We start from the raw sequence: 25431 nt of genomic DNA, 5'->3' as shown, positions 1-25431 counted from the left end.
GAGTCCCATTGGGTAGATAGAAAGATTAACCTAAATAATCTATACAGGGGCCCCTGGAACCCCATAAAATTGGGTCCCTAATCCATGAACTATTGGAACTCATTTATAAAACTTTTCTTAAACATTACATGAATATATTGTCTCATACTATAGAATTAGAATTTATAATCCCTATTCCATGATGAGATATCTTTGAGCTATAATGTATCTATCTTTAGATAGGTTTTTTCCTTAAAAAGCATTTTATCAAAAAAATCCAATTTAAAAAAAAATAATTAAAAAATCATTGATTTTTATCCACCCTGACCAGAACACAGGATCTCCTGCAGTGGGTGATGGGAAATTCATTTAGGCCAGGGAGGGATCAGGGCAGGGATGAGTTGTACATCGCTACCAGAAGAGACTTTTCTCCCCAAAAATCTCATCAGATTGCCCTGGGCCAAACTCTCCATCTCTGCAGCCCACGTTTCATCTCCTTCCTCCCCATCTCCCCTAACTGCTATAAAGGAGCTGTAACATCCAGACAGCCTGTGGGCAGGGTCTCTGGGTTGACACACAGACTCACACTTTCCTGCACAGCAGCTTCTTGCACCCCAAGGACATCATGTTACTCACCTGCCTGACCCTGCATGCTCCCTGGGCTCCAGTGGGGATGGTTTTCTGGCAGGACGGGCCCTGCGTTCACAATGTCACTCAGGGCACTGTGAGCCCAGGCAAACCTGAGGGGCAGGGGGCACTTACCAGCAGCTCCTCACTTTGCCGCTTCTCCTCGGCTTCGGCTACTTCTCTCTCTTTTCGCAGAGGGGCCAGACACTCTTCTGGTGCCATCTGGAAGAAGAAGGGGAGAGGGTTACAAACTGCTACAAATGGCCTCACAACTGCGAGACTTCAAAGCCCAGCCTGCCCTGAAGATGCTGAAGCGGAGTCCCTGGGATCCACTTAGACTGTTTTTTTCCAGGCAGGTCTAGTTCAACCACAGCAAGGAAGATCCAAGAGGGGCTGGTGAAAGGAGGAGCATGTTTTCTCTCTAAAACATAGGACCCCTTGGTGAACATCCCCCCGGCCACACCCACATCCCTAACAATTAACTTCAGACATTCCCCCCACTTCCCCAGCTGCCACCCCCAACCCTGCCCAAGTGCTGGATCTAAACACCCCCCCCCCAATATCCCCCAATCCCCAGCTCTGATCCCCACACACTGACACACTCCAAACAGCCCCAGCCCTTCCTCACAGCCCGGCTCTGACCCCCAGACAGTGGTGAGCTGGAGCCGGTTCGCACCGGTTCGCTAGAACCGGTTGTTAAATTTAGAAGCCCTTTTAGAACCGGTTGTTCCGCAAGAGAGAACCGGTTCTAAAAGGGCTTCTAAATGTAACTAGCCAAAAGTGGCGCCTTAGGCGCCGACTTCCATGGATGCTCCAGCCTTGGAGCACCCAAGGGGAAAATTCGGTGGATGCAGAGCACCCACTGGCAGCTCCCGGCCCCAGCTCACCTCCGCTCCACCTCCGCCCCTGAACGCGCCGCCCCGCTCTGCTTCTCCGCGCCCCCCTCCCCGCGGTTTCCCACGAATCAGCTGTTTGTGTGGGAAGCCGGGGCGGGCTGAGAAGCAGGCGGTGGCTTCGCGCTCAGGCCCAGGGAAGTGGAGATGAGCTGGGGCGGGGGGGCATGAGGAGGGCCGCCCGCGCCGCAGCAGGTAACCCGGTGGGGGGGGTGGCGCAGGGGAACCACTCCCCACCCCAGCTCACCTCCGCCACCCTTGGCCTGAGCGGGAAGCCGTCGCCAGCTTCTCAGCCCTCCCCAGCTTCCCGCCGAACAGCTGAATCGCGGGAAGCCGGGGGGGGGGGGGCACGGCGAGGCAGAGCGGGGCAGCGCGTTCAGGGGAGGAGGCGGAGCGGAGGTGAGCTGCGGCCGGGCGTGGGACAGGGAGCTGCCGGTGCATGCTCTGCACCCACCAAATTTTCCCCGTGGGTGCTCCAGCCCCGGAGCACCCACGGAGTCAGCGCCTAAGGCGCCACTTTTGATGTGATGGTGGGGGGAGCGGCCGCTCCCCCTGCTCCCCCCCCAGCTACGCTCCCCCGCCCCTAGGAGCCAGAGGGACCTGCTGGAGGCTTCCTGGGAGCTGCCCCAGGTAAGCACCGCCGGGACTCCACACCCCCCGGCTCTTGGGGTGGGGTGGGCACCCACTACGGTGGCCCACGAGACCCTCCTGCTCGGTTCTGGGGGCAGTCAGGCGAGAGGGGAGGATGGGGCAGGGGTCCTGGGAGGGGGGTCAAGGAACGCGTGGGGTATTGGATGAGGCAGGAATGGGGGGGGCGGAGGGGCAATGACCCCCCCCCCCGTTGGCTGAGGAGGAGGGAACCGGTTGTTAAGATTTTGGCAGCTCATCCCTGCCCCCAGCTCCCCCCGCCCCCAGCTCCCCGTTCCTGGGCCCAGCCTGGGCCCCGAGCTCCGCAGCCGAGCAGCGCTCCGGGCCCCTCCTGGCCCGGCCCCTCCCAGGCTCGGTCGCACCGGCCCCGCCGCAGCGGCTGCTCTGCTCCGCTCCGCGCCGCCCGGGACGCTCGCCCGGCAGCCCCTCTCCGGCTGCGGGGAGCTCGGGGACCCGGGCAGGGGCGAACCAGGCAGCCGGGCCCGGCCCCTCCCGGCAGGAGCGTGTCCGCCCCACGCGTGTCTCCGCCTCTCGGCCCTGCCCGCTCCGCGCTGCCCCCGGGCCCACCGCGCTGCTCCGCGGGCTGCGGGGCTGCTGCAGCAGCCTCCGCGCTGCGCTCCCGGCCCCGGCCATGGCTCCGCTGCTGCAAACACAAAGGGGACAGGAAGGGGCGGCTCCTACCCGGGCCTGGCCCTGCCCCCGGCGGGCCCCCGGCAGGGTGCTTGTGACTCTCGGTGACGGGAGCTGCTCGGGCCGGGAAACCCCCTGAGCCCCGCGCCGTGCCAGGGAGCCGGGGCGCTGCCCTGTGCTGGGTCCGCCCTGCAGCTGCTAACAGCCGCCTGCGCCAGGCAGTGCAGAGATGTCCCTGGCGGTCCCTTCTCGCCCTGTGAGTCTCTATACGCGCCTCTAGCTCCCCCTTTCTCTCCCCTCGGCACGCATCCGATGAAGTGAGCTGTAGCCCACGAAAGCTCATGCTCAAATAAATTGGTTAGTCTCTAAGATGCCACAAGTCCTCCTCTTCTTTCTCCCCTCACTGACCCCTTCGGGGTTCTGCTCACAGATCCCCCCATTTCCTCTCTGATGGTCACGTTTCCATTCGTCTCACATTTGGGGTATTTCCCCAGCCATTTTATCGGCAGCAGACTGCCCTTGTTGGGATGGGAAATCGTTGCCCTGAGTCAGCCCCTCCACAGGCAAGGGGTCAGTGGGTGACGCTTGGGAGAGCCCTGAGACAGGGCTGCCTCCAGGTGGGAGTTGGAGCCCTGTGGGTCCCGGGTATTAGAGAGACGAGGTTGGGGAGGTGATACCTCTTAGCGGACCAACTTGTCTCTTCCCCCGCAGACGCTGCTCCGATAAAAGAAATGACCTCACCCACCTGGTGGGGTGGGAAGCTGCCTCTGCAGAGGTGCTCGTTCCCTGCCACCAACAGGGCCTGGAAGGGACACAGGATGCTCAGGGTGTACGCGGGGCCTTGCTGGCTGGCGTCCGAGAATCACCCTGTTACTGTGTTAACCCTGCCCATTCCCATCGCTGATTTCACCAGGAGGGTCCCCAAAGCCCGTGACAAATGCTCTGCACCAGGGGTTACTTCATCCAGTGCTGAGATGGCGCCACCTCGGGGGTGGGTCCATGGTCACCGTTACTTGTCAGCAGCAGGGCATAGAAACTGTTCATATTTGGGCTCCACCAGTATCCTGTTAAGGAAGCATCAGCCTGGCTCCCTACACCTGTGCCGCTGCTTGTTTGGCCTGGGTGGACTGAGCATGCTCGGTAACATCTGCGGAAGCCACTGCCCTCGCTCTGCCCTCACTTAAACTTGGGTTTAAAATCTGCTGCCTGCTATTCACTGGGACTAACGGGGGACAAAGGGGTAGGGGGACCAGATGTCCCGATTTTATAGGGACAGTCCCAATTTTGGGGTCTTTTTCTTATATAGACTCCTATCACCCTCCACCCCTGTCCCGATGTTTCACACTTGCTGTCTGGTCCCCCTACACAGGGTGGGGGGATGTGCAGGGGGCAGAAACTCACTGTGCAGGGGGTCAGACAGCTGGAGGCAGGGGAAGATGAGGGGCTGAGGCACAAAATCAGGAACAAGGGGCAGGAGCCAGGGTTACGAACTGGGTTGAGGAGGCACGGTCTGAGGGCAAAGCCCCATTCCAGGGAGGGACGGGAGGGCAGAGGGGCTTTTTTATTTCCCCTCTCACACAACAGGACAGCTCAGCTTCCCAGGACCGTGTCCGTAAAGGCACAGGGCATCCCAATGCCTGGACAGGCAGCGACTCTCTATCAGCTACAACCTACTGAGGAGCTGCCGAGACTTCATTCAATGAAATATTCTACATCGGGGGGGACAACTTTTTGGCCCGAGGGCCACATCGGAGTTGTGAAACTGTATGGAGGGCCAGGTAGGGAAGGCTGTGCCTTCATAATCAGCCTGGCCCCCGCCCCCTATCCGCCCCCTCCCACTTCCCGCCCCCTGACTGCACCCCCCTCAGAACCCCCGACGCATCCAACCCCCCCTGTCCCCTGACTGCCCCGACTCCTATCCGCACCCCTGCCCCCGACAGGCCCCCCGGGACTCCCACGCCTATCCCACAGCCCCCTGCTCCCTGACCGCCCCCCACAGAACCTCTGCCCCATCCGACTGCCCCCTGCTTCCTGTCCCCTGACTGCCCCCAGGACCCTCTGCCCCTTATCCAATCCTGCTCCCTGCCCCCTTACCGTGCCACTCAGAGTGGCAGGACTAGCAGCTGCGCTGCCCGGCCAGAGCCAGCCGCACTGCCTGCACGGCAGCATAGCTATGGGGGAGGGGGGACAGCAGGGGAGGGGCCGGGGGCTAGCTTCCCTGGCCAGGAGCTCAAGGGAAGGTCAGGATGGTCCCGTAGGCTGGAAGTGGCCCACGGGCCGTAGTTTGCCCACCTCTGTTCTACATATACCTCCAAAAGCTGTGTCACACATTTTGAGTATTTAAAGAATCCCTTATCAGTTTACATGTCTGAAGAAAGTCTCCTAGCAGTTCAGACATTTGTCTTACGTATCTGCTGCTGCCATTCCTTGAATGGCACTCCCTTCTTGTAATCCATTTTAAATATACTTTTTGCTCCTTCTTTTAAAAATTTTATTACTCATTACTTTTAGCACTTCATCATTGACCTTTGTTACCCTAGTGCAGATGGATCTCACTGTGCTGTTCAATTTATCTTTTAATAGCAAATAATCATGGGAAATATTTCTGAGTAAATAGTTGCTAGGTGTTTGAGCAATGCCACCTGCGTTCCTAGTAGAGCATTTCCCATGACGTCTCATTGGGAATTTTTAATTCTAAATTTTTCTTTTTATATCACAGGTTTACGGGAGGGAGGGTGAAGGAGTTGGGGGTGCAGGTGCTGTTCTCTTCCATCCTTCTGGTCAAGGGTAGGGGCTCAAGTAGAGACAGATGCATCCTGGAGGTGAATGCCTGGCTGCAAGGAAGGTGTCACCAGGAGGGCTTCAGCTTTCTTGACCACGGGATGCTGTTCCAGGAAGAAGGGCTGCTAAGCAGAGATGGGGTCCACCTATTGAGGAAGGAGAAGAGCATATTTGGATACAGACTAGCTAACCTTGTGAGAAGGTTTAAACTAGGTTCAACAGGGGCAGATGACCACAGCCCACAGGTAAGTGAAAAACATGGAGACCTGGGAGAAGGGTCAGAATTTGGGGGGAGCATGGGCTGTTATAGCAGGGATAAAGGAGAGACAAGACAGAACTGGGGGGGAATCAAAACAGTATCTTAGATGTCTGTATACTAATGCGAGAAGTATGGGGAATAAGCAGGAAGAACTCGAAATGGTAGTAAATAAACACAACTATGACATGGCATCACAGAGACTTGGTGAGATAATATGCATGACTGGAATATTGGTATAGAAGGGTACAGCTTGCTCAGGAAGGACAGGCAGGGGAAAAAGGGAGGAGGTGTTGCCTTGTGTATTAAAAATGTATACACTTGGACTGAGGTGGAGATGGAAATAGGAGACAGACTTCTTGAAAGTCTCTGCATAAGGATAAAAGGGGTAAAAAACCAAGGGTGGGGATCTACAAGGGTGATCTACTACAGACTACCTAAGAGAAGAAGAGGTGGATGAGGGTTTTTTTTAAACAACTAACAAAATCCTCCAAAGCCCAGGACTTGGTGGTGATGGGGGACTTCAACTACCTAGGCATCTCTTGGGAAAACAACCCAGCAGGGCACAGATTATCCAACAAGTTATTGGAATATATTGAAGACAATTTTTTATTTCAGAAGGTGCAGAAAGCTACTAGAGGAGAGGCTGTTCTAGATTTGATTTTGACAAACAGGGAAGAACTGGTTGAAAATTTGAAAGTGGAAGGCATCTTGAGTGAAAGTGATTATGAAATGGTAGAGTTCATGATTCTAAGGAATGGTGGGAGGGAGAACAGCAAAGTAAAGACACTGGATTTCAAGAAGGCAGACTTTAGCAAACTCAGGGAGTTGGTCGGTAAGTTCCATGGAAAGCAAGTCTAAGGGGAAAAACAATTGGAGACAGTTGGCAGTTTTTCAAAGAGACATTATTAAGGGCACAAGAGCAAACTATCCCACTGCATAGGAAAGATAGTAAGTATGGCAAGAGAGCACCCTGGCTTAACCAGGAGATCTTCAATGATCCAAAAATCAAAACAGAGTCCTACAAAAAGTGGAAACTAGGTCAAATGACAAAGGATGAATATAAACAAATAACACAAGTATGTAGGGACAAAATTAGAAAGGCCAAGGCACAAAACAAGATCAAACTAGCTAGAGACATAAAGGGTAACAAGAAAATATTCTACAGATACATTAGAAGCAAGAGGAAGACCAAGGAAAGCATAGGCCCATTACACAATGCAGGGTCGGGGGGGGGGGGGAGAAACAATAACAAAAAATGTGGAAATGGCAGAGGTGCATAATGACTTCTTTGTTTCGGTTTTCAACAAGAAGGTTGGTGGCGATTGGACGTCTAACATAGTGAATGCCAGTGACAATGAGGTAGGATCAGAGGCTAAAATAGGGAAAGAACAAGTTAAAAATTACTTAGACAAATTAGATGTCTTCAAGTCACCAGGGCCTGATGAAATGCATCCTAGAATACTCAAGGAGCTGACTGAGGAGATATCTGAGCCATTAGCGATTATCTTTGAAAAGTCATGGAAGGTGGGAGAGATTCCAGAAGACTGGAAAAGGGCAAATATAGTGCCAATCCCATTGTCCAGTCCCAGCATCTGACAGTCAGAGGTTTAGGGACACCCAGAGCATGGGGATGCATCCCTGATTATCTCAGCTCATAGCTGAGGCACCTATCCTGAGAAACTGATCTAATTCTTTGTTGAACCCATTTATAGTTTTGGCCTTCAAAACATAATGAACACACATCTACAACCCCAAGATATAAATAAGTCGGCATCTGTGGTGGCACACAAAATGTACAAAATTATAACGCACTTTGGATGTCCACAGCGTATACTGACAGATTGTGGATCAGAATTCAATAATGAGGTAAATACTTATTTCTGAAGTTGTTTTTGACTATGTCTTCAACCACACATTCAGTCACAGATAGCTGATGGTGAACATGGGCTTCATTGCCCTAGTGAGTTTTTCTTTATGGGCATTTTTGCTGATTAATTACTATGAACTTCCACTCAACTTTGGCAAGGATTACTGCTGGTCACCCCATCAGGGCTGCTATAACATTTTATTCTTTGGTTTCTTTTTACCAAACCTGTCCAAAGGAAAGTTTATGGCATAACTTATTTTCTTTCAGTGTAACCTGGAGCTTTGCAAAAAAACTGGGAATACAACATAGCTTCACCAGCCCATACCACCCACAAACCAATGGATTGGCTGAAAACACAAACAAATCCATCACAAGGTATTTTTAGGGCTGGGAAAATTATAGTACTAATAGCAAGGAAAATGAACTATGACAGAAGCTGTAAATTGCTTCAAAATCTTCAAAGTTATTTTAATACATTGCAAGTCCACTTTTCATGCATTTCAAGAAAAAGTAATCATACCAGTGCACTAGGCTGGCCTCCTCCTTACGCCTTTTGGATTCCATAGAATTTCTCTCAGTAAACACAGTCCTTTCCCCTCCCCCCACAAATAATCCATCACCATTTGTTAAAGATCATTGCAGAAGTTGGTTGATGACACTGGGAGGAATTTCTTGGTGACATTTTATTTGCAATCAAAACCAAACACAACAACCAAAATGTCACCCTTTCGACTACTTATGGCTTTGAAGCAACATTCCCAGACCAAGTCTCAGACAATTACATGGTAAGTGTCTTTAACAACCAACAGCTTTCAGATGCACATGTTATTCTGTGACTGTTCATTTTACAAACATAACTCCTTCTCCATTTGTTTACAAAGCCAACAGATTCCGAGGAGCTCAGTGAAGAACACTACGATGAGTGCAGCCTACGTTTGAAATGTAGAAATGATGCTGACATTGAACTGGCTTTTAGTAATATTTCTAAAGCACAAGAAAAACCACAAATACGACATACCAGAAGTAGGACTCATACACGTGGGAAACTAACATTGGAGGTTGGGGACAGTGTCATGTTACTGAATGCGAGAAGGAAAACAAGAAAGGGAGGGCCGCTGCAACCTACCTACTGTGGACCATACAAAGTGACCACTGTCCAGGGTAAAAGAGTTAAATTGGAAACTATCTCAGGGAAACTTTTAGGATCTATGTACAGTATCTCCCTCTTAAAACTATTTAAAGAGCCTCCAACATTAGGCCCTGAAAACAGATCACAGGAAAACATGGAAATGGGTGATAGTGAGAAAACACTTGTCTCAGAAGAGATTGGAGAGACGGGAGGCAATGTATCTCGCCAGCCTCATGACAGCCAAGTGATCAAGGGGGAGGTCACAGGCATGGAAGAAGAGGAGTGTGTAGTGGCAGAAGTTGCAAGCAGTGATCCAAGTGATGTTGATGACATGCTTATGGGGGATGGTGAAGACAAAGAATGGTTTCTCAAAGATAATGCTTGCCACACATTTACTTTTAAACCGTTTGTTAACAAACTTCCATTTATGAAGCATGTTAAAAGTTTCTGGATAAGAATGGCAGCATTCATGATGGTCAAACAGAGGAAAAAGTAATTGTGTTACCATACATGTAATATCCGTTAATTTTTATTTTCTAGTAAGATTTGTACTTACCCACAGAGACTGGAGGCCAAAGTAAGAAAAATGGGTTTGTATGACACTTCATTTTGTAACCTGATGCTAGGAAGATGGCTGGGTGAGGAGGTAAATTGAAATAGCTGTAAACATGGAAGCAGTGGCAGATTTAGAGTTAGTGGGGGCTCTGGGTTGGCGCAGGGGTTGGGGTGTGGGAGGGGTGAGGGGCGCAGGCTCTGGGAGGAAGCTTGGGTGCAGGCTCTGGGCTGGGGCAGGGGGTTGGGGTGCAGGAGGAGTCGAGGTAGTGTTAACCTTGGGTGGCGTGGCTCCCAAAGTGACCGGCACTCCCTTCTGGCAGCGGCTCCTAGGCGGGGGGCAGTGTCTTTGTGCACTGCTGCCCGCAGACACAGCCACCACAGCTCCCACTGGCCACAGTTCCCGGCCAATGGGAGCTGCGGAGTCGGTGCCCAGGACAGGAGCAACGTGCGGAGACACCCCCACCCCCTCAGGGGCCGCAGGGACATGCTAGCCGTTTCTGGGAGCGGCGTGGCACGGAGGGATGGAGGCAGAGCAGTCAGGGAGCCAGCCGCCTTAGCCCTGCTGCTGGCATGTCTCTGTGCACCCCTAGTGGGGTGGGGGGCAGTGTGTCTCCATGTGCTGCCTGGGGCGGGGGCAGTGCGCGGAGCCGCCTCCCCCTGGCCAGGGGCACGCAGAGACATGCCAGCAACCAGCTGCTTCTGTGAGTGGCGTGGGGCCACCGGTCACGGAATGCAGACAGCCTGCCTGCCTGAGCCCTGCTGCATTGCTGGCTGGGACTCGGGGGCAGGCTGTCAGATGAGATTTGTCCTGCATTTTGGGGGGGCCCCTGTCATTGGTGGCCCCGTGCCACCACACAGTTTGTTTCATGGTAAATCTGCTTCTGCATGGAAGGTGACTGGATTGATTCCTCAGATGTTTTTGAAATGTTAACTATTCTTTCAACACCTGTTGTAGGTTATTGATGCGTATTTGTGTTGTGTGGTCAAGAAAACAAGTGGAAAGGTCGGCCACTTATTGTGATGCTACATGGAAATATCAATTATATCAATAATCAAACCATCAGATGAATATGTGCTAAGACATGTTTAACTCCACATAGCCTGGAATTGTGAGTACAAACCTCTAATTGCTGCATCTCACTGTACTTACTGCTGCCAAACCTGTACTCAGAAGTAATTTGAGGCATATACCTGAGATACAATCCATGATATGTATAGGGCCACATTAGTTTTGATATACAGTTCAGTGGGGCCATGACATCAACACAAGTATATGCATTGCTTAGTCAGTTTTTAAAGTAAGTACAACAGAGCACATGGGGTCTTAAAAACATAAGTTTTGTAAACGGACTTACATAGGTTTTTTGGAACAGTAAGGAATCATAGAATCATAGAATATCAGGGTTGGAAGGGACCCCAGAAGGTCATCTAGTCCAACCCCCTGCTCGAAGCAGGACCAATTCCCAGTTAAATCATCCCAGCCAGGGCTTTGTCAAGCCTGACCTTAAAAACCTTTAAGGAAGGAGATTCTACCACCTTCCTAGGTAACGCATTCCAGTGTTTCACCACCCTCTTAGTGAAAAAGTTTTTCCTAATATCCAATCTAAACCTCCCCCACTGCAACTTGAGACCATTACTCCTTGTCCTGTCATCTGCTACCATTGAGAACAGTCTAGAGCCATCCTCTTTGGAACCCCCTTTCAGGTAGTTGAAAGCAGCTATCAAATCCCCCCTCATTCTTCTCTTCTGCAGGCTAAACAATCCCAGCTCCCTCAGCCTCTCCTCATAAGTCATGTGTTCCAGACCCCTAATCATTTTTGTTGCCCTTCGCTGGACTCTCTCCAATTTATCCACATCCTTCTTGAAGTGTGGGGCCCAAAACTGGACACAGTACTCCAGATGAGGCCTCACCAATGTCGAATAGAGGGGAACGATCACGTCCCTCGACCTGCTCGCTATGCCCCTACTTATACATCCCAAAATGCCATTGGCCTTCTTGGCAACAAGGACACACTGCTGACTCATATCCAGCTTCTCGTCCACTGTCACCCCTAGGTCCTTTTCCGCAGAACTGCTGCCTAGCCATTCGGTCCCTAGTCTGTAGCTGTGCATTGGGTTCTTTCGTCCTAAGTGCAGGACCCTGCACTTATCCTTATTGAACCTCATCAGATTTATTTTGGCCCAATCCTCCAATTTGTCTAGGTCCTTCTGTATCCTATCCCTCCCCTCCAGCGTATCTACCACTCCTCCCAGTTTAGTATCCTCCACAAATTTGCTGAGAGTGCAATCCACACCATCCTCCAGATCATTTATGAAGATATTGAACAAAACCGGCCCCAGGACCGACCCTTGGGGCACTCCACTTGATACCGGCTGCCAACTAGACATGGAGCCATTGATCACTACCCGTTGAGCCCGACAATCTAGCCAGCTTTCTACCCACCTTGTAGTGCATTCATCCAGCCCATACTTCCTTAACTTGCTGACAAGAATACTGTGGGAGACCGTGTCAAAAGCTTTGCTAAAGTCAAGAAACAATACATCCACTGCTTTCCCTTCATCCACAGAACCAGTAATCTCATCATAAAAGGCGATTAGATTAGTCAGGCATGACCTTCCCTTGGTGAATCCATGCTGGCTGTTCCTGATCACTTTCCTCTCATGCAAGTGCTTCAGGACTGATTCTTTGAGGACCTGCTCCATGATTTTTCCAGGGACTGAGGTGAGGCTGACTGGCCTGTAGTTCCCAGGATCCTCCTTCTTCCCTTTTTTAAAGATTGGCACTACATTAGCCTTTTTCCAGTCATCCGGGACTTCCCCGGTTCGCCACGAGTTTTCAAAGATAATGGCCAATGGCTCTGCAATCACAGCCGCCAATTCCTTCAGCACTCTCGGATGCAACTCATCCGGCCCCATGGACTTGTGCACGTCCAGCTTTTCTAAATAGTCCCTAACCGCCTCTATCTCCACAGAGGGCTGGCCATCTCTTCCCCATTTTGTGATGCCCAGCGCAGCAGTCTGGGAGCTGACCTTGTTAGTGAAAACAGAGGCAAAAAAAGCATTGAGTACATTAGCTTTTTCCCTTCCGGATCCCTTCCGTGCCTTTTTTCTTATGAATTACGAAAATTGTTGTTTTTTTGTGTGCCACACTAACAACTTGCTTGAGTGTCAACAGGTACAAGCCCTCTCGTCATTAGTTGCCACTAGCATTCTGTCAGGCAGAGCAAGATGAATGAAACTAGAGAAGGTAAATGTTAACACGCTTTCCTGCCCAACATGGGCAAATCCCATTTTCAGAAAGGCAGTTATGCACAGTCTTAAGAAACAGCAGAAACAAGGCTATGTTGGAGGAATGAGTAATAGTAAGCATGTCCTGAAATTGGGAAATACAACGTAATCCACACTTTGCTTCACAGGCAAGTATAACTGCATTTTTAATTCTTTTCTCAATGATTACAGAGTGGAATTCTGCAACGTGCTCTATAAGTGCTTCCATTCAACACACCAAATCCTTGGGTTATTGTGGTAAGATGTTTTCCACTGTTATACTTTGGGATTGTCTGTACTTAATGTATTATTACATAGGATTCAAATACACCTGTGTACCAGTGATATAATTTCCTGTATTGTGGGTTTTTAATAACGTTAATACATGAAAATTGAACTGTAATGTAAGTCTTGAAATTCTGAGGACTGCAGTTTAGGAAATAAAACACTAGTTTGAAGACTCATTCTGTTGGCAATGTAAAAATAAATAATATCGTCTGCACTGTTGAATTCAAGTGTGCTGTTTGTTTGAATAGTGTGACTGTTTGACCGTGTTGGTGTTTGATTGAAAAGCGTGAATTGGGAGTGCAATGTTCCAGGTGGGCCTTGAGTGGTTGATTGGAGGGAAGGCTGTGAGCCGGGCCACCTGCTTCGAGCCAGCAGCCTTATAAAAAGGCAGCCAGTTGTGAACCAAGTGAGCAGCGAACAGAGGACAGGCAAACAGAGGGAGTTTGCCGGGGAGTTCGCCCAGAGTGTTTCTGCCTTTCCGGCTCTGGTGAGCAGTACATACAACACCCGAGGAGCCTCTTAGAAGGAAGACATGGCTAGTGAGCGATCAGCTGTTGTGACCTGCTCAGATTGTGCCATGTTTGTCTTTCTCCCAGAGGTCAGAGGCGAATTCATCTATACAAAGTGCAAGCTGGTCTGCATATTGGAAGAGAAGGTTAGAGGACGAGAGAACCAGGTATCAACCCTGCATTGCATCAGAGAAAATGAAGATTTTCTGGATAGAAGTCGGTGTTTGGTTCTGGAAGCAAAACATGCTGTGGAATCAGAAAGTATGGTGCAGAACGGGGAAGAGTATTGCCAGCATGTGGCCTCCAGAAGAAGAAAGATGTACCCCCAATGCAGATAGAGGTGCAAAACTGTTCTGAGGCGCTCTCCACAGCTACTACTGCGGAGAAGGGTTTGGAAGAGCCCTCTGAGGGAAGGGAGCAGAAAGAGACCCCATCAGCCGGAAGGCCTGGGATGCACTGTCCTATGGATGGGGGTTCCATGACCACGACTCCCAAGAGGAGGAGACGGGTGGTGGTAGTCGGGGTCTCCCTCCTAAGGGGGACAGAGTCATCCATCTGCCGATCAGTCCGGGAGACTCGAGAAGTGTGCTGCTTGCCTGGAGCTAGAATCCAGGATGTGATGGACTGTTTGCCAAGACTGATAAAGACCTTGGACCTCTACCCCTTCCTACTTCTCCACGAGGGCACCAATGATATGGCCAAGAATGACCTTGAGCGGATCACTGCGGACTATGTGGCTCTGGGAAGAAGGATAAAGGAGTATGAGGCACAAGTCGTGTTCTCGTCCATATTCCCTGTTGAAGGAAAAGGCCCAGGTAGGGACTGTCGAATTGTGGAGGTGAAGGCGTGGTTACATAGGTGGTGTTGGAGAGAGGGCTTTGGATTTTTCGACCATAGGATGTTGTTCCGGGAAGAGGGATTGCTAGGAAGAGATGGGATCTACCTAACGAAGGGAGGGAAGAGCATCTTGGCAGGCAGGCTTGCTAACCTAGTGAGGAGGGCTTTAAACTAGGTTCGCCAGGGGATGGTGACCTAAGCCCAGAGGTAAATGGGAGAGTGGGATACTGGGAGGAAACACACGGAGGAGGGTACAAGACGGGAAGCCTCCTGATTCATACTGAGAAAGTAGAACAATTGGCTAGTTTTCTTAGATACATGTACACGAACGCAAGAAGCCTGGGAAACAAGCAGGAAGAATTGGAAGTCCTGGCCCAATCAAAGAACTATGATGTGATTGGAACAACAGAAACTTGGTGGGGCAGTTCACATGACTGGAGCACTGTCATGGATGAGTATAAATTGTTCAGGAATGACAGGCATGGGAGGAAAGATGGAGGAGCTGCACTGTATGTAAGAGAGTGGTATGATTGGTCAGAGCTCCAGTTTGAAACAGGAGAAGAGCCTGTTGAGAGTCTTTGGGTTAAGTTTAGAGGTGAGAGCAACAAGGGTGATGTCGTGGTGGGCGTGTGCTTTTGACCACCGGATCAGAAGGGTGAGGTAGATGAGGCTTTCTCTGGACAACTAACTGAAGTCTCCAGATCACAGGCCCTCGTTCTAATGAGGGACTTCAATCACCCTGACATCTGCTGGAAGAGCAATACAGCGACAAACCAGGAAGTGTTTGGAGAGTGCTGGGGGACAACTTCCTGGTACAAGTGCTGGAGGAACTGACTAGGGGGCCATGCTCCTCTTGATCTGCTGCTCACAAACAGGGAAGAATTGGTAGGGGAAGTAGAAGTGGGTGGCAACCTAGGCAGCAGTGACCATGGGATGGTTGAGTTCAGGATCCTGAGAAAAGGAAGAAAGGAGAGTAGCAAAAATACGGACCCTAAAAGTCAGAAAAGCAGACTTAGACTCACTTAGGGAACTGATGGGCAGGATCCCCTGGAAGGCTAATATGAGGGGGCAAGGAGTCCAGGAGAGCTGGCTGTATTTTAAAGAAGCCTTATTGAGGGCACAGGAACAAACCATCCCAAAGTCCAGAAAGAATAGCAAATATGGCAGGCGACCAGCTTGGCTTAACAGTGAAATCTTCGATGAGCTTAAACACAAAAAGAAAGCTTACAAGAAGTGGAAATTTGGACAGATGACTAGGGAGGAGTATATTGCTAGAGCATGCAGGGGTGTAATCAGGAAGGCCAAGGCACACCTGGAGTTGCAGCTAGCCAGGGATGTAAAAGGTAACAAGAAGGGTTTCTACAGGTATGTTAGCAACAAGAAGAAGGTCAGGGAAAGTGTGGGACGCTTACTGGATGGGGGAGGCAACTTAGTGACAGAGGATGTGGAAAAAGCTGAAGTGACTCAATGCTTTTTTTGCCTTGATCTTCACAGACAAGGGCAGCTCCCAGACTGCTGCACTGGGTAACACAGCATGGGGAGGAGGTGAGCAGGCCTCAGTGGTGAAAGAACAGATTAAGGACTATTTAGAAAAGCTGGACATGCATAAATTCATGGGTCCAGATCTAATGCATCCAAGGGTGCTGAGGGAGTTGGCTGATGTAATTGCTGAGCCATTGGCCATTATCTTTGAAAATTCGTGGCGATCGCGGGAGATCCTGGACGATTAGAAAAAGGCAAATATAGTGCCCATATTTTAGAAAGAGAAAAAAGACAACCCTGGGAACTACAGTCTCACTTCAATCCCCGGCAAAGCAGGTCCTCAAGGAATCCATTTTAAAGCACTTGGAGGAGAGGAAGGTGAACAGTCAACATGGATTCACCAAGGGCAAGTCATTTCTGACCAACCTGATTGCCTTCTATGATGAGATAACTGGCTCTGTGGATATGGGGAAAGCGGTGGATGTGATATATCTTGACTTTAGCAAAGCTTTTGATACGGTCTCACACAGTATTTTTGCCAGCAAGTTAAAGACGTATGGGCTGGATGAATGGACTATAAGGTGGATAGAAAGCTGGCTAGATTGTCGGACTCAACAGGTAGTGTTCAACAGCTCTATGTCTAGTTGGCAGCCAGAATCAAGCAGAGTGCCCCAGGGGTTGGTCCTGGGGCCGGTTTTGTTCAACATCTTTATTAATGATCTGGATGATGGGATTAATTGTCCCTCAGCAAGTTTGCAGATGACACTAAGATGGGGGGAGAGATAGATATGATGGAGGGTAGAGATAGGGTCCAGAGTGACCTAGACAAATTGGAGGATTGGGCCAAAAGAAATCTGATGAGGTTCCCTCTTATACAGTCGGCTCCGGTACAGTCCCTTCAAATTTCAGGTCTGTCCTCTACCAAGGAACTGGAAACTCACAGTGGATTGGAAAACCAAAATAGTGGAACACAAAAGACAAAGAGATGGGCACAACTGTGGACCACTAATCCTAAAAGGTATTCAATGCCAGATGTTCAATATTAATTGTTAATGATGCATGATTATGATGTTTTTTCTAATTAGAAGTGTTATTAGTTTGCAGAAACATATTTATAGCATAAAGACATCTGTACTGTAGAAACCACACAAGAGGCTTTAACTACTTTTTAGAAGAAAAATAACAATTATTTTAATGAAAGACTCAAGTAATAACTTTGTTACATATACTTAGCGAGCCCATAGTATATGGGAAGATAACAGAAAGCATGGAATAAAGTCATTTTAAGTAGTGTTACAAATGTGGCGGGAGTGAATGGTTGCTATTGATAAAGCAGTGAAATCTATTTGGATAGCATTATATCCACCAGCAGTAAACCAACATTTGGAGAAACAGACTGTGGCTCCAAATATAATTTAAAATATGCCCACCAAAAAAAGTATTTGCAAACCAATTAATTATTTGGAGTAATTGACACTAATGAACAAATCAAGATTTCTATTTACAGTTTTGGTTACAATGTAATCACCATTTGACTACATTTTATTGATTTTTTTTTCCAGAGAGCATGGAGGACTGCTGCTTATACTGCAGTTATGTGACTTGCAAAATGAAATAATGATGGTAAGAAACACAAAATGGTATGAGAAACACACACCATATGTTGGAGCAGATAAATGAGAATATGATTATTTGAAGTACAAAAATAAACTCATGGCTGAAGATGTAGCCAGTTGTATATTGACCCAAAGTAATAACTTGCCTAAGAATCAGGATTTTTGTAATAATTCCACTGTAGCGAGTATTTCCACCACTGCTGATAGGCATATCTTGAGTAATGATGATATTTTCAAGGAATATTATTTTGTAAATTTTACCAGTTAATTGAAATTATCTGTACCATTGTTAGTTTTGTGATTTTGTTTTCTCATCTATTACTTATCAAAGATGCAGTGCGCCTCTCATAAGAGGTGGGTACATGCCCTGCCTTCCCGAGGGAACCAATGAAGGAAACTTGACTGATGAGAAGAAAGAGTACAGATGCAACAAGTATGCATAGCTCAGATATTTAACTGAAATGTACATTGTAGAATGATTTTGTTAAGAGGAGTATTTTGGTTTTCTTCAAATAATACAGCTGAAATATAAATGAGAGGTAATGAGGTGTAACATTACTGTACATTTCAGTAAAGAAAAAAGTGTTAATAACTGTATCTATAAAAGAAGAGGAGTACTTGTGGCACCTTAGAGACTAACCAATTTATTTGAGCATGAGCTTTCGTGAGCTACAGCTCACTGCATCGGATACATTCAGTGGAAAATACGCATCCGATGTAGTGAGCTTATGCTCACGAAAGCTCATGCTCAAATAAATTGGTTAGTCTCTGAGGTGCCACAAGTCCTCCTTTTCTTTTTGCAAAGACAGGCGAACACGGCTGTTACTCTGAAAAGTGTGACAGGGCATCAATCATCCATAAAGGTTTGTTGCCGCTGAACTTTCTCAAGCGGTGCTCTGGGGTGATGCCCTGTCACATTCATAGCAAATTGTGCCAGAGGTATCCCCCCTTGTCACACTTTGCTACCCCTGGACCAGAGGAGGGGAAAGTTGAAAGGAGAAACTGGAGGCACAGCAGGTGATGTGACTTGCCCAAGGCTATACAGGCCTGTACTTGCCCTGTACTTTTCTGCAAAATCCCAATTTACAAACTTTCTGGATTCCCCTTATAAATTCTCCAAAGGCCTAATTAGTTAAATCTGTCTAATATTTCCAGCAGCAGTTATTAACTGGCAGGTTCATCAACTGGAACTCTCATCTTTCCAAATGTCAAGCAGGATAACGTACCCAGCTTATTGCCCTTAGACACTAGAGGTGATTTTAAGTGAGTTTTAACGGTGTTGGCTAGAGAACAGACAAAGTGGTTACTGGTTTGTTATTTTCTGTTTGCTTATTCCAGGCAAGAGAAGTAGGGACAGGAAAAACAGCAAAATGAGTGAAAGCAAAGTTACCAAAAAGTTGGAGCGCCACAGGTTGCAAGCAGAAGAAAATGACTGAATGCATAAGAGATGGATGGAATTAAAACAGATGGAAATTGACACAGAAGCAGCCAGACAGAAAGCTGACCACGAGATAGTCCTGGAACTGAAAGACAAAGAAATGAAGCATGAACTGGTCATCATGGAGTGGAGGAGACAGAACCCCCCACCAGGGGGCTCCACCTCTCCAAAAATCCACAGGTGGGAGCAGTTGTGTCCAGCATATAGTGAATCTGGGGACATTGTTGAATACTTCATCACTGTTGAGAGGCTGTGTATGCTCCATGTGATTCCTGACGATCTAAAGAAGACCACTTTGGTTGCAAAGTTGACTGGGAGAGCTTGGGACATATTCAATAAGATGCCAATTGGAGATGCTTCCAATTACAGTAAATTTAAGGACATGGGCTTTAAAACGGTTTCAGATTACACCTGAAATTTATAGAGTAACATTTAAAAGCTTTAAGAGAGGGGCTAGATTAAGTAATGTGGCTTATGTGAACCAAATGACAGATCTACTGGATAAGTGGGTCAGGGGAAAAGGTATTTGAAGGAATGTGTGATTTGGTCGCTCAGGAACAGTTCCTGAATATGTCTAGTGATGATGTGAAACAGTGTTTATGGGATAAAAAGGTAGAGATGGTCAAAGAACTTGCCACTTTTGCAGATAAATTTGAGAAATCCCAAGCACCTAGTAGGAATAAATCACAGGCAGAGGGGTTAAAGTTTGGTGGGAGCAAGGTCCTCATTTTACCCCGGGAAGAAGGAGAGCGGATGGGAGGGTGGACACTCACCTCTCCAGGTTCACTCCTCCAGTCCTTTTCCCAAATCTCCTGTAAAATCAGAAGAGCCCAGGAGGTCCTATCATTATAATTCCACTGAGCACCTGAGGAATAAATGCCCTGTGCTGAGTGGGAATAGGTAGCAGGCAACTCATGGAAATGCTGCTACCCAGAGCACAGAGGCACCTCAGGCAGTTGCCACTTATTATACAGGATTTGTAAAGGTTGCCACGGCACAGCCAGGCAGTAAGCACAGGGCTGTCAGAATAAATGGCAAGGAGCTCCCTGCATGGAGAGATACTGGTGCAGAAATCTCGGTGGTCAGGAGAGACCCAGGTCAGGAGAAAGACACACTGCCAGGACAGATGGCAGAGCTTTTGTTAGTTGGTGGTCACAAAATCCTTATGCTTTGGCTAAAGCGCACATAGAAACTGAGGATTTGCAAGCTGAATTAACCATTGCTGCAGTCCCTCAGAATCCTACACAAATTCCTCTGGGTAACAATTTTTTTAATGTGGCTCAGGCTGTTCAGGGGTCTGTCAGCAGCGAGAAAGACTGCTGTGATGGGTGTGGATTCCATGGGCTCTGTAGCTGGAGGCAAACACTCCATATTCTTTATAAAAAGAAAAGGAGTACTTGTGGCACCTTAGAGACTAACCAATTTATTTGAGCATAAGCTTTCGTGAGCTACAGCTCACTTCATCGGATGCACACTGTGGAAAGTACAGAAGATCTTTTTATACACACAAACCATGAAAAATTTTTTTTCACCACTGTCATAAATATAAAGGGAAGGGTAAACCCCTTTAAAATCCCTCCTGGCCAGAGGAAAAATCCTCTCACCTGTAAAGGGTTAAGAAGCTAAAGGTAACCTCGCTGGCACCTGACCAAAATGACCAACGAGGAGACAAGATACTTTCAAAAGCTGGGAGGAGGGAGAGAAACAAAGGGTCTGTGTCTGTTGGTATGCTGCTTTTGCCGGGGATAGACCAGGAATGGAGTCTTAGAACTTGTAGTAAGTAATCTAGCTAGGTATGTGTTAGCTTATGATTTCTTTAAATGGCTGAGAAAAGAACTGTGCTGAATAGAATGACTATTCCTGTCTGTGTGTCTTTTTCTGTAACTTAAGGTTTTGCCTAGAGGGATTCTCTATGTTTTGAATCTAATTACCCTGTAAGGTATCTACCATCCTGATTTTACAGAGGTGATTCCTTTACTTCTATTTACTTCTATTTCTATTAAAAGTCTTCTTGTAAGAAAACTGAATGCTTTTTCATTGTTCTCAGATCCAAGGGTTTGGGTCTGTGGTCACCTATGCAAATTGGTGAGGATTTTTACCAAACCTTTCCCAGGAAGTGGGGTGCAAGGGTTGGGAGGATTTTGGGGGGAAAGACGTGTCCAAACTACGTTTCCCAGTAAACCCAGTTAGAGTTTGGTGGTGGCAGTGGATATTCCAAGGGCAAAGGATAAAATTAATTTGTACCTTGGAAGTTTTAACCTAAGCTGGTAAAAGTAAGCTTAGGAGGTTTTCATGCAGGTCCCCACATCTGTACCCTAGAGTTCAGAGTGGGGGAGGAACCTTGACAACCACTACAAAAGGTTTTCTCTCCCCCCACCCCACTCTCCTGCTAGTAATAGCTTATCTAAAGTGATCACTCTCCTTACAATGTGTATGATAATCAAGTTGGGCCATTTCCAGCACAAATCCAGGTTTTCTCCCCCCCGCCCCCAACCCACTCTCCTGTTGGTAATAGCTTATCTAAAGTGATCACTCTCCTTACAATGATCACTTTAGATAAGCTATTACCAACAGGAGAGTGGGGTGGGAGGAGAGAAAACCTTTTGTAGTGGTAAACACCCATTTTTTCATGGTTTGTGTACTTTCCACAGTATGCATCCGATGAAGTAAGCTGTAGCTCACGAAAGATTATGCTCAAATAAATTGGTTAGTCTCTAAGGTGCCACAAGTCCTCCTTTTCTTTTTGCGAATACAGACTAACACGGCTGTTACTCTGAAACCTGTCATATTCTTTATGAAAACATGCTTATGATATGGATATGATATAACTGAGATATACTTTAAGCAACTTTCCCACTCTTGGTATTGACACCTCCTCATCAAATATTGGGAGTGGACCACATCCACCCTGACTGAATCGGCCCTGTCAACACTGTTTCTCCACTTGTGAGGTAACTCCCTTCTCTTCAGGTGTCAGTATAATAATGCCTGCAGCCGTAATTTTCACTCCATGCATCTGAAGAAGTGGGTTTTTACCCACGAAAGCTTATGCCCAAATAAATTTGTTAATCTTTAAGGTGACACCGGACTCCTTGTTTTTGTGGATACAGACTAACACGGCTACCCCTCTGATACTTTATGCAAGATGGCTCATGTAAGAGATCATTGGAAAGGTTATGATTTACTGAATGTGATTATCCAATTTGTATGCCTGTATCATTTCTGTATCTGAAGTTAGGAATATTGACCATAAAAACAGTAAGGAGTCCGGTGGCACCTTAAAGAGTAATTGATTTATTTGAGCATAAGCTTTCGTGGGTAAAAACCTCACTTCTTCAGATGCAAAAATATTGACCATTGATCTATATTTCAAATGTGCATCTATATTTCAAATGTGCTACTTTGGGTGCCACCCATAACTAGTCCTTCAGATACAACAATAGAAAAGCCAGACATGGCTGATGGCCCATTAGCAAAGACAATGGACTGTGAAAGAACTTAGTCTTCCTGTGGACTCTGCCACAGCCCTACAGAGACATGGGTCTGAGTCACCAGGTACTGGAGCAGAGGCCACTGGCTGCACAAAGGTGAGAGATCACCCTGAAGCCTTCCTCCCCCTCACCCCGGGGACACAGACTCAGTGACCCCTCCCCCCACAGCTGAGGCGCGATGGGGGCAGGAAGCAGGGGAGGATGCTAAGCTTCCTGCAGCTGGGGGAGGTTTCTGGGGGTGGATCTGACACAGCCCCAGCCACTCCTTGCAGGAGAAGAGGAAGTTCTGTCCTCTCCTGCCTCCAGCCCAGCTGGGACTAGGGTAGGAGTCACTGGCTGAGGTGTCCCCAGCCCTGAAGTGATTTACTTCTCCACGACTGCTCTGGGTGCCTGAAATGATGTACCTGCACAGCTAGGGAGTGGTGCATGACTGCTCTTGCAGCTTCCCTTTGCTTCCCTGTCAGAAACTCATTTTTCTGCGGGGAAGCAAAGAAATCTGCAAGGAAAATGAATTCCGTGCATGTGCAGTGGTGCAGAATTCCCCCAGGAGTAGCTGATCTAACCACTGTCCCCACCATCCAGTACAGCTACACCTGATACCAACCACACTCACTTTACCTGGACTGTAGGCAGATAATAAATGTTTCGACTGCTCTAATAACCCAGTTCACATTGCCAATACCCTTGATAATAAAACCCCTGTGCCCTGGTCATTATATAATGTACACAATTCTGCACTGATGTGATGTATATTGGAGCCTGAAGGCACATATACAGTTCTTCCCTTTGCTCACACACATTGGAGGGTGCAATATGTAGATCTCCTCATCTGATAATCACAGCTCTGTCACACACCTCAAAGTAATCCACACATGTTCTCAGATTACAAACACACCTTTATCAAGCAGGCCCAACTACTGCCTGCACCATTTAGCATAGGTACACCTAACACACTGACCGCACCTGGAGTGCGTGCAAATTATTCTCATTGGCTACTGCAAGCTCCAGGGGAACAAGACATAATGTTGGCAACCTTTCTTCCCCTCTCCTTTTTGTCCTTTAGTAACATTCGATGGAATCCTGTGGGTGAGAGTGAATGGGCTGCAAAAGGAGCTGAAGAGCTTGTACATTTCAGCAACTCTGGGGCTGGCAGAGTGAAGGTGTGTATGTTAATGGGCTGTATTGGAGCATTGCTGAAAGAGGGCAGAATTAAGGTTGCATGGGCAACCTTAACTGTGCATTTCCTGGTTTTCAGAAGTTTGAGTTTTGCTTAACTCAGTATTCTGCAAGGGGACGACCTACCACTGAGCAAACTTAATTCTGTGTTAACATAGTTCTTTGCCACTGAATGTTTATTTTCTAGTTGTTTTGAACAGGAAAAAGATATGTTGTTAGTAACAGGTAGTAATCATTTAGGCCTCTGTAGACACCATGCCCTGCAATACGCATACTGAGCCAGCTGTCCTGCCACTCATGCACACACATCAGCTGCGCCCCACCAGCCCTGTGTGGGCATACCACTCCAGCCACTCCCCTCTGCGTCCTTCCACTCCCACTTGGCCCCCTCCCCACTACTGTACCCAACCCCCCGATTCTCCCTCCCCCAGCACTGCAGGCGGGGAACACATCTCTCTGAAGTCTTCACTTCCTGCCATACAAACATTTCTATTGTTTGAATATTCTATTCTATTACATTCCCCCTCACCACCACAACCCACCTCACATGCAGTGTCTGGTGCAAAGGACAATTACGTTCCAGTGGAATGGTGTTCCTGGTTGTGTTTCAGCATTTGGGGCAGGCACAGTGAGAGAAATCACAGACAGGGTTTCTCTTCCAAAATACGGACAGTTTTATGTTTGAAAGAAAGACCCCCTGAGCCCTGCCCAAGAGATGTACCCCATTTCTGAGAATGCCTGAGGTGCCAGAGCTGCCAAGGGTCCTAGGCCACACAGCACACATTTTCCAGTCAGCCATGAACCCCCCAATTTCCCAATTAATGTTCATCCAATGCTTGTCACTAGCTTTCGGATGGTGGCTGTAGCAATTATTCAGACACTCAGCCAAATCAGAGCAAACTATTCCAGCTCCTGGACGCAAATCTCTAACATGGACCAAACCAGCTCTCATACATTATATTGTATGAGGCGTACCACAGGAATAATGCCCAGATTATTTCCACCTGAGTGAATCACCAGTTTCCGGTAAATCGTGACCTTTTAGGTCAGTGGTGAGATGCTGTAGGGTGGGCAAAACACAACGCCAAGGCAGACCATCTCTCACCACCCAAAGCAGCCTGTGGTCAGCAGTCCTCATGCCATGGTGAATGCCTTGCTTTCCTGCAAACTTCTGCGACCTTGTGATCCAGGACTCGCCCAGAATTCACATGTTGTAGCAACCCTGGCAGTGCCCATATTTCTTTTCCCTCAGTAGTCAAGGTACCTGCGCTGTCATTCCCAAGTCTTCACACTGCGTCTTTGGAAACACCACATGAATCTGCCTCGAGATCAGGAAGTAGCTCCTGCCTCCTACATCTCCCTCAGGGGATAGTAAAATACAGAATTTCTCAAACAATAAATCCAGGATTTGCCTACCACCCACCCTCATTTCCCAGCCCCTCTGCAGTCCCCTTGTCCCCCCCAGCTCACTCCCCCCAAGTCTTCTGTCTACGGCTCCTCATCACCTGATAAAACACAACTGAGGTTAGATCCACTGCCGACTAGTTTACTGTGTCCACAGCAAACCTCTTGATAAGATAAAAAACAAACAGAAAACTTGCAGCAAGCAACAGGACTTATTAAATCTCTATTACACAAGTGTATAAAGGTTCAGACTAGAAAATATCAGTGGCAGGGTATTCACAGGGGCACTGGCCTCAGCACATTCCCTGAGAGTACCCAGGCAAGCAGCATGTGGTGGCCTAGAACAGAAGTTCTCGAACTGCCGGACTCCTTTTCAAACACAATGTTAATCACAGACCCCCCCCCAACTAAGAAACTGACAAAAATGTTTGTGTACTTCATAGAAACACAGACTGTTAGTAATGCGTTAAGTATATAAAACTACTTGCAGATATATCAGTGAGATGGGTGTGCCTGCTTCTTACTGCAGAGTCTATCCAGAGGTGATGCGTGGGG

The 25431-nt window shown here is 48.0% G+C and overlaps 1 protein-coding gene and 1 long non-coding RNA gene across 5 annotated transcripts in view; one reads left to right on the top strand and one right to left on the bottom strand.

Annotated features, from left to right (window-relative positions):
• The window catches only part of LOC311531561 (uncharacterized protein), a 41172-nt gene extending 38332 nt beyond the window's left edge, over positions 1–2840 (bottom strand). For all 4 annotated transcript variants that reach the window (XM_084649028.1, XM_084649029.1, XM_084649030.1 and 1 more), the window contains exons 1-2: positions 2715–2840; positions 742–828 (exon numbers count right to left, since the gene is read on the bottom strand). In XM_084649028.1, the coding sequence (XP_084505154.1) occupies positions 742–828; positions 2715–2780 (153 nt within the window). In that variant the 5' untranslated portion in view covers positions 2781–2840. The remainder of the gene's footprint in view (positions 1–741; positions 829–2714) is intronic.
• A 7256-nt stretch (positions 2841–10096) lies between these two features.
• On the top strand, positions 10097–20729 carry LOC311531783. Its single transcript, XR_014714279.1, has 6 exons — positions 10097–10477; positions 12828–12893; positions 16661–16769; positions 17314–17374; positions 17699–17800; positions 18706–20729. It is a non-coding gene; the product is annotated as an uncharacterized lncRNA (long non-coding RNA).
• Positions 20730–25431: the final 4702 nt, after the last annotated feature.

The sequence above is a fragment of the Lepidochelys olivacea genome (genome assembly GCF_965140295.1).
Source record: "Lepidochelys olivacea isolate rLepOli2 genome assembly, chromosome: 15".
In the NCBI taxonomy this organism is placed as follows: Eukaryota; Metazoa; Chordata; order Testudines; family Cheloniidae; genus Lepidochelys; species Lepidochelys olivacea.
Note: the sequence above shows the minus strand (reverse complement) of the source record. Positions and strands in the feature narration are given on the sequence as shown.